This window comes from Coloeus monedula, assembly GCF_965178545.1.
Source record: "Coloeus monedula genome assembly, chromosome: 14".
Taxonomy (NCBI): domain Eukaryota; kingdom Metazoa; phylum Chordata; class Aves; order Passeriformes; family Corvidae; genus Coloeus; species Coloeus monedula.
Window position 1 is genome coordinate 13,944,391 of NC_138794.1, and position 16,762 is coordinate 13,961,152.

The following is a 16,762-nucleotide window of genomic DNA, read 5'->3' on the forward strand; positions in this document are numbered from 1 at the left end:
CTTAGCTGCAGAGATTTAAAGAAAGTGTTAGAAAAAGTTTCTGATACTGATATTTAAACAGATACTGGTAATTAAACAGAGGAAGATACTCTCAGGGATGGTGGTAGGATTGCTTCCATTCTAGGCTTTTAACGGCAGAGTAGGTGATTCTGTCAGGAATGGTTTAGATGTACTGATCCTCCTTCAGTGCAGGGGAAGCCTACATTCTCTTTTGAAAGTACAGTTATTCACAGCTTGAGAAATACCGAATTAGACAATTCTTGAAGGGGTACATTTTTGACTGTTTCTGTTATTCTGTATTTTGTATGCATGCATGTCTTTAGTCTTCAGATTCACTATCCACTCCCTTCCCAGCAATTTGGAGAGGGGAAATGACCTCTAGGCTTTACCCTGGTGGGAGAAGGAAGGGTGTGAAGACATGGACTTGGTTGGGAAGCACTTGTTTTGTCTTCAGCACTTGAAGAAGCAACTTTATTTATTCTTTCCAGCAGAAAAGAAAGCAAAGAATTATTGCTGAGTTTGTTCATCTTGCAACTGGGGGGAAAATGCTTTGTCTTTGTTCTTATCTACCTTATTGCTACTGAAAGTAGGATGTAGGAGTGACTCCTGTATTATTTGCAGATGGCATAACATACACCATTAAAATCTCTTGATAATTTTGCAGCATCAGACATGTTGACCTATTGTATAAAACATCAGCTATATGTTATACTTCTAGTAATATTAGGGTTCAGTAAATTTTTAGCTTTCTATAAAAGCTGTAAAAAATGTCGGTCAGATGAAACGAAGTTGTCCTTGGGGAGCTTATGTGCTTTCTTTCTGTGAAACATAAACAGAACATTCACATGGGCTATTTGACACACAGCTGTGTTTAATTTTGGGCTTTAGGAGCTGATGCAAATGAAGCAGGATCTGCAAGAAGTATTAATAGCGAAAGATCAGCAAGAAGAGATTTTGAGAAAGAGAGAGAGAGAGCTCACAGCTTTGAAAGGAGCACTTAAAGAAGAGGTATCCAGCCATGACACAGAGATGGATAAACTTAAAGAGCAACACAATAAAGACTTGCTGGATCTACGACAGAGCCTGGAGAAAGCAACAGAGGTACGTAAGTGATAACAATTACCTCAACAGGGAAAGGTCGTACGTTTCTCAGATGCTGTATACCAGATGCTTTCAGGTACTACTATTTTCTTAGCAAAATAGGCGAAGATTTAGGCTAGGAGATTCTTGGCTGCTGAGAATAAGTTTTATTTCATACACACCTAATGTTTTGATTGTTTGTCACAGCTGAAGTTGTGGTCCTTTCTTCAAGCAGTTATTCGCTGCATTTGCTTAATTGCAAACTTTGAGGGAGAATATATGGGAGTATAGTGCAGAGGACCATTTGCGTGTCTTGGGTTAAACAGAATCACCAAAACCTTGAAGATGCCCTTAAAGAGCACCAGTGTGCTTTGCCAGTCATAGTGTTCATATAACTTCTACCAGTTCTCTGCAGTTCTTTGCGGCCCATTGTTCCTACATTCAGCTTCTTGTGTCACATCCTGTTCCCTGGTTGCATTGTCCCACCTTGTCCATTCAACTTCTTTTTGTGTTTTATTTTGTGTCCTTTTCATTTATTGAACATAGCTTGTTTACTGAATGGTCAAAGGAGTCCGAGCACAAGGAAACAGCAGGGTTTTGGGTGTTTTGAATCAGACAGGAAGAAGACAGAACTGAAGGAATTGCCTCTTCCAGCATCAGTAGGAAGTCTTTGTGAGAGGGAGAATAGGAACAAGTTTCAGATGTGCATATTTGTTACTGTTTTCCAAAAGATGTCCTTTGTGAAATTTTCTTTGTAGAGGCAGCAGGTAGGAATATATTGACAGATTTTTTTGAGATGGGGACAGTTCTCTTAAAGTTTTGAACATTGTTTTTACAGTGACAGCTTTTTGTGTCTTTTCTGTATTCCCTTGTTTTATTTCTCAAATGTTTGAGAAAATTTCTGAGGGCAAACCGTGCTTGACCAATGTCAGAGCTGTAGGCCCAGTTCTATGCTTAAAAATACCCATGCTAATATATGGGTTTTTTACCTACACTGGTCTTAGGTGAGTTGTAGTTACCCTGCTGGTTGTGACCTAAAACATAATAAAGAGCTGAGGGAAAATTAGGCTTGAAGCTCGAAAGAAGTTTCCAAAGCTTTATATGCTGTGAGCAAAGTAGGAGCTCGTGGAAGATGCTGGATAGATATTGTATGATTGAATTGTGACAAAAGATTATCCTTTTAAAGGATTGTTTTTAAATGTGCAATTTTCTTCAGAGGTTAGAAAATTTTATAAATGCTGGTTTGTTTATACAGCCTAGGACTTGTACTTGAGATTGTTGGGCTTTGCTTAAATGTGTTGTTTCTCTTTGTTTTACATCATCATGAAGATATTTGACTTGTCTGAGCTGCATGAACTGAATAAACTTTTTTCTTTGAGAGAAAAGCAGAACATTTAAATTATCATTTTTTATTACACAGTAATTGTAGTGACAGCTCAACCTCAATGAACCATCTTTCAAAGTTAGTGCATGGTAATTTACTGTATTTCAATTATGGAACTGTAATTACAACTGACAAGAAATGAAAGAGTAGTCTGTTTGGCATAACAATAACACAGTCTGGGAAATGGCTCTATGACTGGGTTGCTGTGGCTTAGAGATAGTTACAAATAGCATTTATTTACTTGCATGACATAGTCTATATAATGGTAAATTTAATAAGATGTTCAAAAGTGAAATTTATTTGGCGTTGGTCTACGTACCAGTTCTCTTCCCATTTGAGTTGAAATTTTTATTTGAAGTAAAACTTCTAATGTTTAATGGGAAGGTGGTGTTTTGTTTCGCTTCTGGTTTTTTTTTTTTTAATCTTGCTAGTATTTGTACTCAGTGATTTCTTGAAGCACAACATTATTTTTTTGCCTGCTGGCTGAGATTATTTGTTGAGTTTGATATATCATTTATCAGAAAAGTATAACCATTCTCTGCAGGAAGTTAGCTGACTGATCTGGTGTGGTCTTATATATATTGTTAATTCTTTGGATTATAATTAATCTGAAATACGCAGGAGACATATACAATTGAAGCTACTTGGCCTGCTAATTTTTTTTTTTTTTTTATATTATTGCAAGGTGGAAAGATTAATACCGGATGGCAGGACACAAGAAATCTACATCAAAGATTAGTGGAAAGGGTCATTCTGTTGTACTTGATGAGGAAAACAGGAGTGTAAATGCTGTAATAGTGGTTTGTCATACAGAAAATGTGGATACTGATGTTCGATAGATGAGGTTGTATCAGGATCTCTATGTACAAGAGTATTTGTACTTAAGTTGCTTCTAAATCATCCAGATTTGTACAATGAATAAAGGTGTTTCGTGATATATAGGCTGTTAAGGAAGTTTTTGCTGGGAGAAAGGAAGTAGTTTTTATGCCAGTGTTAAATCAACAGAATTTTTGTCTGCTGGAGGCCTCAGTTAGATTGGCAAGTAATGTACAGTGTATTTAGTCTGTGTGATTAGAATGCCACATAGATCTGTTTGGAAATAATGTTAGAAACATACTCAAGGTTATCTGGTAGAAGAACAGAGCAGGGTTGTTTGTCATTAGGATTCTGTTCTCATGTTCACTAATGTGGTGCTAGTTTGGGGGGTTTTTGTTGGGTTTTTATTGTTGTCATTATTTGGTTTCTGGTTTTTTTAATAGAGATTTTTATGTAAAGCCACAAATATCTTAATAGATATTATTTTTCTTTGCTACAGTTTACCTTTTTAACTTACTTTTGTGTTTTGTCTTTTGCTTGTGGTGGTCTTGAGATGGCTGTGACTATTCTTGATTTCATAGCTTGTTTATTGAAACTGAGAGCAGGCTATTTTCATTTAACAAGAGGAAGAGTTCTACTCTTCCATAACATACCTCTGTGGGATAATAACTGCCTTTAATTTAATAATAAATTTTAAAATTAATGTCTTTCTGTTTAAGAATAGATTCCTCCATAATTGCAAGATTAATATGAATTCCATTCCAGTTTTTCATGCCATAGAAGCATTTCTGTTATTTAATCTGACTCTACAACACAACAGTCCAGAATTGTACTACTTTAACCATGAGTGCTCTGTCACTGTACATGAAGTGCCACTGTTTGAGTAAAATTTGGGAATAGCTTTTGGAATGTAATACTGCAGGTAAAAGGTTGTAGCAGATTGCAGCTAGTACTGTTCAAATTCCACTGAAATTGTATCAGCTCAGGAGTGCAGTTGCAAACTGTTCAGCACTTCACATTTATGTCTGTATTTAGAGAAGCAGTCTGAACAAATGGTGTTGTTCAGAAAAAGCTGTAATCATCACGTTAGGAAGAGGCTTATCTAAACCTGACCTTGACCGATTTATTTGGCATGTCGTATGTCTGACCTTGTTCTCAGAATGTTAAAACAGACACTCAGAGTTTAGAGTTGATTAATTTATCAACACATTTAAGAATGCAGTGAAGCTGGTGATCATGTTACCATTAACTGACATGTATGTGTTACATATGATTATGTTATGATTAAAGAGAAGAAGGAATTTTACCAGAACAAATGTAGGAACAGTAAAAGACAGTGGTTGCTTTCTGCACATGTTACCGACTACAAGGGTACCCCTTCAAGATAAGAAAATTATATAAAGCTTTGGATATTATACATGAGAAGAAGCTTTGGTTTTAGCTTTTCTCCATCTTGTTAATTTAGGTGAATCTAGCACAAACTGTAAAGACCTTTGAAATGAAAAGTAACTGTTGAATCTTTTTCTACTTAACCTGATGATATGATGTTTCTTCCTCAAAGCTAATAAAAATCTCCCCCATAGAGCAGAAACTTAACAAAAACTAGCTTAAGCATTCCAAATGATACTGAGATATACTCTGTATGCCTTTCTTGTAGAAATGGCTTGGAATTCATAGTTGAAATGTAAAATGAAGCAAAACTAAATTTAGAATATTCTGAGAACCTATTTTGGAAAGTACTGTACAGTGAACAGTGGTTACCTAAGCTACTTGGGGAAAAGTGAAGGTATAAGTGTGGAACATTGCAGAGCCACTTTGGTACTTTTAAGTGATAGATTTAATGTATGTAACTGTAAAATTATGTTTGTATATATATATATGAAAAATCCCAGTAGGATCCTGCTACCTTGTTCCACTCTAAGGGAAATCTTGGGGTTGTAATTAATAATGCTAAAACCCATGGTCTTGATAGCAGCAAAAGAAGCAAATGATATAATGAGAATTACTCGGGCATGGAAACATCGTTATGCCCTCTTATGCATATCTGAATCTGGATCCTGAATGCTGTGTCTGAGGCTGGTTTGTTCACCTCAAGCAAGATACACAACAATTGGAAAAGATTTTAGAGAGGTGATCTAGGATTTGAAATGCCATGGATGGGTATTTTCTTTCCTCTGCCTGCCTGAGGCAGCTTTTGCCACGTTGAAATAACACTTCTTTGTTTCAATTACAGAAGCTGGTTGGTAACCGATCTAAACTGTGTACAGAGTCAAATAGTGGAGTGACTGGTCCAAGTCACTGTTTCATCTTTCATGACCTAGCCCCTCTCTCCCTTTCATTTTTTGCCCTCTTTCACCAGCCTTCTAAGCCTGGTAAGATTCTGATTGATTTTCAGTGCGATACAAACACAGATGGAGAGAGGGTACACAGACAGAAGTGTAATGGTGGAAGGAAAGCTGCAGGCACTCCTTTAATAGGCATCATTATTGGAAACATGTATTTTAGAACTGCATATGAAACATTTGGGAGACAGATTTGCTTTGTTTTGCCCAATGTGCCTGTTCTGTGTGTGGAAAGGAAGTTGGTATTTGCATCATGCATGTTTTTAGGACCCATTAAATGAAGTACCAAACAAAAAAATTATGGAATATTAGTGTTGTCAACAAGAAAATAAAATGTGCCTCTAAAGCACTCTGAATATGTAGCTTGGTGGCTGTGTCTTGAAGTTCCACCTCCTCTAGTCTTTCATTTCTGTGCAATTTACTCCTCCATTTATTTGGTGGGTACGTATGTGTGTTTGGGTGCAGGCAGTACCATGAAACTACAGCTTGAGTGGGTTTTATACTGTATGTAGAGTCAAGAATACCTCTGAGCAAAACTGTCCTGCAAAGTTCTGTTTGAGTTGAATTGGACCACATCTATAGGATAATAAAAATTAATTCTGTTTATCTGTAATAGTCACTTAACTATTGTGAACCTTCCTCTGCTAGGACTATTCCAGTAAGTCTGTGTTGGGAAGGGAGGTCGTTAGTGTGAATTTTTGTTTTTTCTGTTTCTGAACCTCGGCAAGAGCCAGGTACTTCTTTAATGCCATCAGGAGGATCTCTAATCCTTACTAGCAGAAGCCAGTTTATGTATTCAGGTGATTTGTCTCTGAAAGTATATGGTTGTGTGTGTATGTATGGGAAGTGTTTGACTCTGTCAAACAGGAGGGAACAATGTGAACACAGATAGTTAATATTTTACTCCAGTCTATCCAACAACTTCTGACCTTCAAAGGACTGTTAGTATAAGCCAGTCTGAGTATGTCATGATACATAGCCAGGGGGATAATATGACATTGATACAGGTACTGGTTAAGAGGTTAATACTTTCCTGGCCCTGCATTTTATAACTTATATAAATGTTAGGTCATGCCTAAATTGGAAAATTTTGTTTAATATGCTCTGTGTAAAAGAGGGCTGCATTCTCAGTCTTAAAATGTAGGTATTTTAATATTTCCTTACATCTAATAAATGGAAACCTGAATAGTTTTGGAAGTAATATTAAGGACATGGTACCATTTCAGTCAGTGAAAATGACCTTGTAAGAAAACAAATCTTTTCTCTAAACTGTCACCAGTGAATTTTTAATGAGTTAGTAGAATGGCTCTAGCTGAAATGAAATGAGAGACCAGTCTGGCTTGCTTGTAAATTTGTGCACTTGCTTACTGAATAATCTCTTGAAGTACAGCAGAGAATTTAAGCTGGTTGCAGTGTACCTCGCTAAGAGAGGGAAAAAACACTCACCCTTTTAATAGGTAACTAATAATAGTTAATTTCCAAAGGCATAGCCATGTGTTAAAGTTGGCTAGGCCTCATTTTGAGATGATGGGAAGAATTAATATAACCAGTGTCAGGTACAAAAACACCAAGTGCAGCCATTTAGGCTTTTTTCCAGAAGCTTTGTTGCTTTTGTTGTAACCTTTTTTTGGGGCATACGGAGGATGGGGTGGGTGGGTTGGTAGCCTAACATTCCATTTTTAAGGAGTTTTCGTACTCCTTTTGTAGACATATGAGATTTTATTATCCATGCTATCCGATGTTACTCTGTTATTCATCCTAAGGCTTCCAACTGCTTTAAAAAATAGTGTCTGGGGTTAGAACAATTGCCTAAAGGTACACGGTGGGTAAAAATGCCAGAATTACAAGCAGAGGTACAAACAGAAATAAAGACCTGTTATTTGCATACCTGAACTTTGAAAATTAGATGACTGTAGCTGAATAATACTGATTTCAAAGCTCTCTTTACAAAAGAGCTAATAGTAATGGCATTTAAAGCATTGTCACTGTGTGGAGACTCACTACGTTTGTCTTTTTTTCCCTCAGATTCAGTCTTTGGGTCTAGAATGGTTTGGGATTTTTTTTCTTTCGTTGGAAATCACCTTCATGTTACCTAAGGAAATCAGTGTCTAGTTGCTTTATTTAAACTATTTTGTTTATATAAAAAAGAAGAGGAAAAGACAATAGAAAGATATTTGATATCTCTATCACTGCTACCCCCTCTGGATCATCTGAGGGAGGTGGGTAGATATGAATCCCTGAAGCCACATGAAACTTCTTACATGTAGTTCAAGGAGTTAAACTAGTCGAGCATCAACCTAAAAAGGTGGCCCATGAGTCTTCAGAGCTGATGTCAGCAGCCAGTATGTTAATACCTGAAGTGTTCTACACCAGTGTTAGAATGAAGTGAGCAGCACCACCATTTCCTTTTTTCAGAAGATTTTGGAAGATTATTGTGTCATTTACTTAGATTCCACAATTATGAATATAAAAAAAAAATTGAAAATCTGTTACTTCCATTAAAAAGCTCCACTTTTTGCCCCAGCTCATTTTGAATGGAGATTTACTCTCCAAGTATGGCTGTTAAAGAACAAACAGTTAATTGGTTGAAATAGTTTTCACAGAATAACAGAATCAATTAGGTTGGAAGAGGCCTCTGAGATTACTGAGTCCAGTCTATGACTGAACACCACAATGTCAGCTAGACCATGGCACCAAGTGCCACCTCCAGTCTTTCCTTAAAAACCTTCAGGGACGGTGACTTCACCACCTCCCTGGGCAGTCTGTTCCAGTGTCTAATCACAGTTTCTGTGAAAAAATTCTTCTTAATGTCAAACCTAAACCTCCCCTACTGCAGCTTGAGGCCACGTCCTCTCGTCCTGGCGCTGTTCCCTGGGAGAAGAGACGGACCCCCACCTGGCTACACCCTCCTGTCAGAGAGTTGTGGAGAGTGATAAGGTCACCCCTGAGCCTCTTCTCCAGGCTGAGCCCTCCCAGCTCCCTCAGCTGCTTCTCACCAGACTTGTGCTCCAGACCTTTCCCCAGCTCCGCTGCTCTTCTCTGGACCTGCTCCAGCACCTCAATGTCCTTCCTGGATTGGGGAGCCCAGAACTGGACATGCAATTCCTGATACTCAGTTGAACTGGATTCTGAAAAGAAATGTAAAGGTTTTTAGAAAAATTTGCTGACTTTTGCCTGATAATCATTGGATTTAGCCAAAATTTAATGATTCTAATACGCGGTGAATGAGATACTAAACTTCCACACACTTCAGATCTTCCTTTATTTTGTAAAAGTACTCTAAGGATCCTGTAGTGTGTAGTCACTGCCAAAGGGGAGTTTCACCAGCCAAAACACTGAAGTCAGCCAAAACTATTTTTTAATGATCAGTTACACAACGTCTCTCATCTCTTTGCCAGTGTGCAGGGTGTGGTAAAAAAAAAGGTGTGGAGCCACAGAATATTTTCTGCATTCCTGTCCAAAAGTATTTTTTTCTGTATTCAGGTTGAAACTGAACATTTCATTTGCATCTCAAGGACCTTGTTTTTGTGTTCTGTCCAGTTTCTTTGGGTTTACACAATAATGAATGGTGGGAAAGATTTCGATGCCTTTTATACTACCTGTTCACTGCTTGCAACAAAGTTCAGAGTAGAATGCTACATAAATGTATTTGCTTTACTGAGATTTCTGCAACAAAGGTGGTGTAACAGTATTTATTATTTTGACTGGGTCTTGACCAAATTTAATATGTTTTAAAATACTTCGGACACATATATTATATAACTATATACAAGGACACAAAGCTGAGCTTTATTAGGTTAATTTATTGTTAGGCAGAACACCTGAGAAAGGAGCAGGATGGAAGATCAGGGAAATGTATTTTACTGCTGATTTTGCCTTATGTTCCATAGGCCTAAAGCTGAAAACCGAATGCCACATCCATATAAAGTCCAGCAGCTGTGACTATGTGGGCTCAGATAAGTAGACCTATGCTAGTTAAAACTTTATAGATCAGGTGTACATATCAAAACAAACAATACACATGTACATACATATATGTGTGTGTGTGAGTGTATGTGTGTATGTGTGCATGCATTCATTCGCTTCCTTCTCCACTGTTACGAGTTAAATGGAGCTTGTACACTATTAAAAACCTGTTCTAGAGAAAGAATTATAGAGATTTTTTCACAAACTTTTAATTCCTTTTCTCAACATAGCTGTCATCTTCTAAGTAATGTTATGCCCTGTAATAAGTATAGGAAAGGAAGAGGTAGAGAGATCAGTGTTGAGAGGAGCCTTTATTTGTGCATGTCCAAATTCAAGTGCCTCGGTTAACATTGTTAGCCATTACATAGTCCTTGATATAATCAGGGTACAATTTTTCCTGACTTCAGTCACAGCTGTGTACTCAAATCTATGGAAACCAAACCGAGTGTCTCAAACACCAAGGAAGTTAAGGAGCATGTAGTTAGTGATCCTCTGGAAATATTGGGCTGAGTGACTTGCCTCAGGAGGTCTTTGCCATAGACAAGAATAGACTCTGGATTCTCTAGGGCTGGTTTTGGGTAACCTAGCTGTGAAACTGTCATCTTTTTATTGCCTCACTCGTTTCTGCAGTAAACTCTTAACTTCTCAAGCTAATTGACTTTAAGCTTTAGTATTAAAATGTATGAGAACTATTAAAAAAAATCAGTAGTTAGAACACGGATTATTTTCTGCCACATATAATCTATTTTTGTGGTCAGAAATGTATTTTTTTCAATATATCTTTTTTTTAGGATTTGATAACTTGTTTTATTTGGTTCGAGTCCACTGCTGGGCTAATAAGTAAAGTTACTGTGTGTGTACTGTGGCACAATGACAACATCAGAATGCAGAAAGCTTATCTTCAGTCAGTCACAGAGGACTTTGTATTGTGGGATCTTCTCCATAGAGCTGCATTTTCTTTCTTCTAGGCAAGCTTCTTTTTCTTTATTCTCAGCTTTTTTCAGAAATTCACAACCCATTTCCAGCTCCTTTTACCTAATCTCTGTAGCTTAATTTTGCTGATAAGGCTTAAATCAGGAGTTTAAACATGATAAAATTTGAGAAAGTATAATAAAATATTTTGTGGATTCAAAGGTAATAAATAAGAAGGTGATATGAGTGTGGTTAAGAAGTCTTCAAATGATGTGGTTATTAAGAGAAAGGTATTGTTCCTTCAGAGATGGAGGAGATGAATATCTGAATGTAAAACAGGCTAAATGTAGGGACTAAGAAGGCACTGAGTGCCCTGGAAGACAGAGCAAGAACAGGCAAACTGAAAGGAAAGACAAAACAAATGCAAGCAAATAAGCACAATAAGCAAAATGCTATAGGGTATTTACTTACATAAAAATAATTCTGTAATACAATGCAGTAAATAGTAACAGTAAGAAGTTGGTTTACTGAAACATGCTGCCACAACTAGTAAATGGGACTAAAAAGAAAAAAGTGTGTTTTTTATATCATAGGGACGAAACTGCAAAATTGGAATTCAGATATGTTACTTTTAAGATCCAAAGATCCCACTTCAATGTTTGATAAAATTGCCCCCCTCTTCTGTTTTTCAAGGGGCTTGGATTTTTGCAGAGGTGTTTTGGTTTTTGTTTTTTCTTTTTCCTTTTGTATGGCAAATGCGTCTGAATATACAGGATTTCATTCCAGGTTGTGTTGTCAAGAATCTTGTTTAACCAGTTTTGTCTGTTTTGTGCTCTGTATGTTTATGTACATAAACTCCTTTAAACTTTCTGAAGAGACTGATCTACAATTCTGTGAACTAAAGTTCTTATATTAACAATGTTTGTTAATGTTTCGTATTCAACTTAAATCATTACTTTGTGACCTTCACCCAGTTCTGTTACTGTGGGTTAAATTATAGAAACTTAGTTAAAATAATTGCCAGAACTTTTCCAAAATCCCCAAATAAATAAATGTAAAGAATTTATGAATGGGCACCAACAGGAGTCATTAATTGGTGTCATGTCATTAAGCCTTAAGGACCGTTAGTTAACTCACACTGTAGTTAACTCACAGTGTTTATGTGCAGCACCATTACAAACAAGTCATGTCTGGACTGAGGGAAATGGATCCACAGCACAATCTCTTCCTGTCTGTCTTTTTCCTCATTTGTACTTACTAGCTCTTCAATGTTCAGTTTTCCTTCTTCTTTCATCCTCATCACTCTAACCCACTAACTGAATGCTTTTGCAAACAGCCTTCAACTCCTGTTTTTGAGTGTGTGAGCCAGTCCCTGAATTTTCAGTGAAAACATGGGACCCTGCTCATGCAGGCAGGACCGCAGAGATTGTCCCTGGCTGTTAGCAAATACTGTTGGACAGTTTAAGGTGTCCTTGTTGTTGCCACTTTCAGTTTTAGCCTATGAAGCACAGCAATTGCCATTCAGACTTTATCAACATACATGGTAATTTCACTGTCATTTCAATGCAGTGGTTTTCATATCTTCTACTGCCATGTTTTGTTAGGGAAATTCTATGCAGAATATAGTGAACCATCTCTAACGACAGTATTAATTGTACATGTGGTCTGTACATGAGTAATACTGCCTGCTGGCTGTGTGGGACTGCTGGAGCACACTGCCTGTGTGCGAGGGTTCCATAGGCAAAGGACACAACAATCCTTTGTGCGTCAGCAGTGGCCGTGTATGGTTTGATAGCTGCTGGCCTGAACCTTATGTAAGTGTTCAATATATGGACAGGGATCTTTCTCCCCTAATGGTGTTGCTACAAGGTCTGTCAGAACTGCTTGTATGCTTTGTGTATGCTCTCCAGTGATACCTAGGTTTTTTGCTGTCATGTTCACCTGCCTGTCCAAGAGCAGGCCTGGAGGGGAGGTAGAAGGTAATGTGGGGTGCCAGATAAGACTAACAGTGGAGAACACAAGAAGGCAAGAGCTATGGAGACTTTTGATACCCTAACTTTCTGTGGTAATGTGTTACAGGATATGGCATGTGTTGCCAAAAGCTCTTATAATCCAGAAACTTAATTTGTGCCAGTAAAGAGCTCTGCATGAAATTCTCAGTACTCTGGGGAAAAATGAATATAAGCTTTTTTCTGTCTAAACCCAGCTGTGTAATTTGACTGTTTTGGAGAGGTGATGCTGTGTGTGCTTTCTCTTACACAAAGAACATCTAAACTGTATTTGTATGGTTTGACTGTATTTAAACTTCACTATCAAATTGAAGATACTTTTGGGTTGTTTTGTCTAGTATCCTCCTGAATATCCTCAGGGTGATCTTCCATGCCTTATATGTGTAGTACAGTTGTGTAAGGTAAACTGGTAAGATAGATACTCCTGTGTTTCTTTCTGGTCTTGTCTGAAACAAGAAAAGATGAAAAAGATGTTGAAACAATAGTGTACAGTGAAACCGCATTGTGAAGAAAATTCCTGGTACTCTCCTCAGAATATAAGTAAGAAAAATGTTCAATCTCCAACTACAATACAGTGCAGCTCCCTATATATACGAAGAGAGTTTTCTACCATTTTGGAAAAGTATATGCATGTGAAAGAATTTTGTACTTAACATGTTAGAGAATTTCGTTGGGCAGGTGTAACCCTTGTAATGATGCCAAGGTCATTAGACCTGTGAAGATCTGCTGGCTAAGTGCTGGTCACTCAATCAGCTGGAACTTTAGGAAGGTTTTGTTTATATACCTAATTTATTTCCAAGATTTTAAATTAGGTTAATAAAGATAATACTCACAACCTACCCTTTATGCTTCTCTACATTTTACATATACTCACCTATCTTCTTGCTAACTTACTGAAATACATCGTGAAAATGAGAGCAAATAATAGTTTAGTTTAATTTTGAGTCTGTATCCTACGGTATGTACAACAAAAAGCAGGCTGGAGCAGATCTCTAGATAATGACTGCATCTATATAATCTGAACTTAATTTTGACCCTCTTAGGTTAAATCATATATATAGATAGATGTTACTTTTGTGTTTATTTATGTATGTAGATCTCTGGGGTGGGGTTGTTGCGTTGTTTGCTTTTGTGTATGTGTGCATCCACTTTTAAGTAAATACTGCTTCCTGTGTTGGGAAAGTAGAGCAAACCATGGTAGATGTGGTGGAATCTCCAGGTCTCATGTGGGTCTACTGCAGTCCTGTCTTACTGTGCAGCCCCGGGTAGGCAGTTGGATGAAAAAGAACAGACAAATCAGCATTCCTTTCCCTGAACTCCCCAGCATGCCTCAGCTGCTTTCACTCAGCTCCAGAAAGGAGAAATGAGACTAAAAGGAGCCACTGGTGGAGTGCTTGCTAATTAGTAAAACTTCGCTGCATGCAGAAAGCAAAAATTAAAGGAATATATACATGCTATTGAAATTTCAGTATGCAAAAGCCTAAAGAGTCAACAGAGATTTATTTCAGAGTGTTTAACTAGTAATGTACTTAGAAGAACAAGTTTTTTCAGTATTTTCAAAAGACCAGAACTTGTCAGCCTGCTTATGCTGCCAGTTTTTGTATAATAAGTTCATTGACCCTGTAGACAGTCTGAGTGTTTTCTGAGTTACCGCTTTATCTAATTTGCATGATTTTGAAGCTGTTGCTTGCTAGAAAACAGTCTAGTGAGGGCACTCTTTATAAACACCCTTTTATATAACTTTGCTTATTGCTTTTGGGTAAGAGGAGGGGAAGATCAAGAGCAACAATCAAAAATAGCATAAATGAAAAGTTATTTTCATGCTTTCATAAAATACTTCACAAAATATTTTCTGAGTAGTTTGATAGGATTTCTTTTGTTTTCACCTAGATAAATACAATTTCACATGCAAAAATGTTGTGTTTGGTAATTAATGTGTAATTACTTGTTGTTATCAGATAATGTAGAGGCCAAAAGGTATAAATGGATTTGAGAAGGATTAGAGAAATTAATGGCTGATACATTCATGGAAGAAAACCAGTGAGAGCTGAGAGTGTTATAATAAGGAAAGGCTTGCCCCATGATTGTTCTTCCTCTTTTTGCCTGTAAGCATCAGCCTTGGCTGTGAGAGAGAATCCTGGTCTAGATTGATTGCTATGTCTGTTCTGGTGTTCTTGCTATTGTTTAAGGTCTTGGTGTAGAAGGCAGTGGGGCTGCACTTGAGAACCAGATCTTTGTACAGAGTTCTGTTTTGTATCAGCCCCTGAATGCCCAGGGGCAAGAACCACCCATTATGTCTTGGGTTCTTTTATGTTCTTTAGAGGGGATTCTGAATGAGAAGTCAGTGAAGAGCAAAGATTAAATCCTTCCAGCTCTTTACAGAATTAAATGTTTATGAGTAGATACCTGGTCTGTGTTACAACAGTACAGATAGTATAACAATATAGACAGATACTTCCACTCATGGTTTTCACAGTAAATGGTAGGGTGTTTTAGAGGGTAAGTGGTAAGGTGATGATTAGCTCTGAAACATTATGTGCTGCAGCCAGTTGCCCTGCAAAAAAAATTCAGAAATCCACTGCCACAAGTTGTTATGCATAGTTCATTATAATTTGTGTGAGTGCTTTGTATTGATTTGAGTTTCTGAAAAAAAACCAAAACGGTATCTTTTTGAATACAAGATGAGCTCAGTATTTAATACAAGTTGAACCCCCACTGTTTTTTTAGTGTCAAGGTCTCTTTATATTATCTGTCATTTACTCTGCAGCCCCACAAATAGTTGCGTGGATGTAGTGTGTTGTATGTTAGTGCTTGGAATCATCAGTGGGGTGAGGCTGCCTAAATTTTGTGTTGCTGTGGAAGACACTCTTCATAAATATGTTCTTCCTTAAAGGTCCATATGGCTTTTCCTATGTGTTATATGCTTTAGTTTACTTGGAATTACCAATGGAACGGAATTAGCAATTACCATTAACAATGGGATTTGGTAACAAAATATTTTAGGGCAATAAGGAGGATGATGTTAAGGTGAAAATATGAGATGACAAGCATGAGACTGTTCAGCTATCATGTATTACTTTATCTGTAGATATGCCCAAGGAGAAAAAATGCTAAATGTTAGTATCTCTGTTGATATTTTAATGTTATATCCTAGCTGTATTTGCTGTGACACCTTATGAAACTCCTGTTGGAAAACAGCATCAATTCTTTTTTTTTTTTAAACATGACATAATTTGTTTCCACTAGAGTGCTGCTGTCCTTGCAAGTGAAAAAAATGCTGCACAGGAGGAGCGAAACAGTATAGAAAATCAAGTCAAAGAGCTGATTGAGGAAAATGAACAATTGAAGAGAAAAGTTACTGAGCTAGAGAGGAAAATTGAGGAGTTGCACAAACAAATTGATAATATGAAAGGAGAAGAAAATTCAGTAAAGGAAAAATTAAAGACATATGAGGTAAGTTAAGAAAACAAGCCCCTTAAGTAGTCTTCCTGTTTTCAATAGATTCATTGTAGAATAAAAACTGACTAAGAGGAGGATGGACAATGCCATAGGAAAGGGTAAGGAAAACTAGCAAGTTGCCAAGAAGCAGTATGCAGTTAACTGACATGTATAGGAAGGATTTTGCCATTGAAAACCAGAGTAAAACCAAATCACGCCTTGGGATTGAGGAAATCAGTGATAGGCCAGAGTGAACAGACTTTATAGCTCAGTTTACTTGTCAGATTAAAGGCCTGGCCACTGTTTCTGAATGTATCAAATTGCATCATTGCAGGAAGAGAAGCAACAATTTGAAGAAGCTTTGAAACATGCTGAAAAGGAGGGAAAAGAATTGTTAGTGTTAAAAGCAGCTTTGGAAAGCCAGCTAGAAGATATGCAGGTAAGAACAAGAAGAGTTTGGATAATTTAAATTTTAAATTTTCTGTTTACTTGAGTCACTATTGCTTTCTGTAGAGCTAGGTCTCATTCTTTTTGAGGTACACTTTGTTTTAAAGTTTAGACCTCACTTCTATGTTCAAATGTGTACTGAAACCATAGCATCATCAAATTAAAGTAGTTTTCTTTCTGAAGTTGTTTTTTTTTCTTTTTCCATGGATCTAGAAAAATTTCGGGGAAATTAATTGCCAAACAAGCTGCCTAAGGTTTCATATATCTGTTTTATTATTTTCAATGTTCATGCAATTCATGCAGGTATTTACATGTAAAGGAATGAAAAGCTGTACTAGGATATAAACAAAAATATTAATGGATAAATA

General features: G+C 37.1%; 1 protein-coding gene across 5 annotated transcripts in view; it reads left to right on the forward strand.

Annotated features, from left to right (window-relative positions):
• The window catches only part of CGNL1 (cingulin like 1), a 55,376-nt gene that overhangs the window by 20,852 nt on the left and 17,762 nt on the right, over positions 1–16,762 (forward strand). For all 5 annotated transcript variants that reach the window (XR_014226805.1, XM_082290405.1, XM_082290407.1 and 2 more), the window contains 3 exons: positions 889–1,101; positions 15,756–15,962; positions 16,282–16,386. Coding sequence is in view for 4 of the 5 variants with exons in the window: in XM_082290405.1 (XP_082146531.1) it covers positions 889–1,101; positions 15,756–15,962; positions 16,282–16,386 (525 nt within the window). In the remaining variant the exon portion in view is untranslated. The remainder of the gene's footprint in view (positions 1–888; positions 1,102–15,755; positions 15,963–16,281; positions 16,387–16,762) is intronic.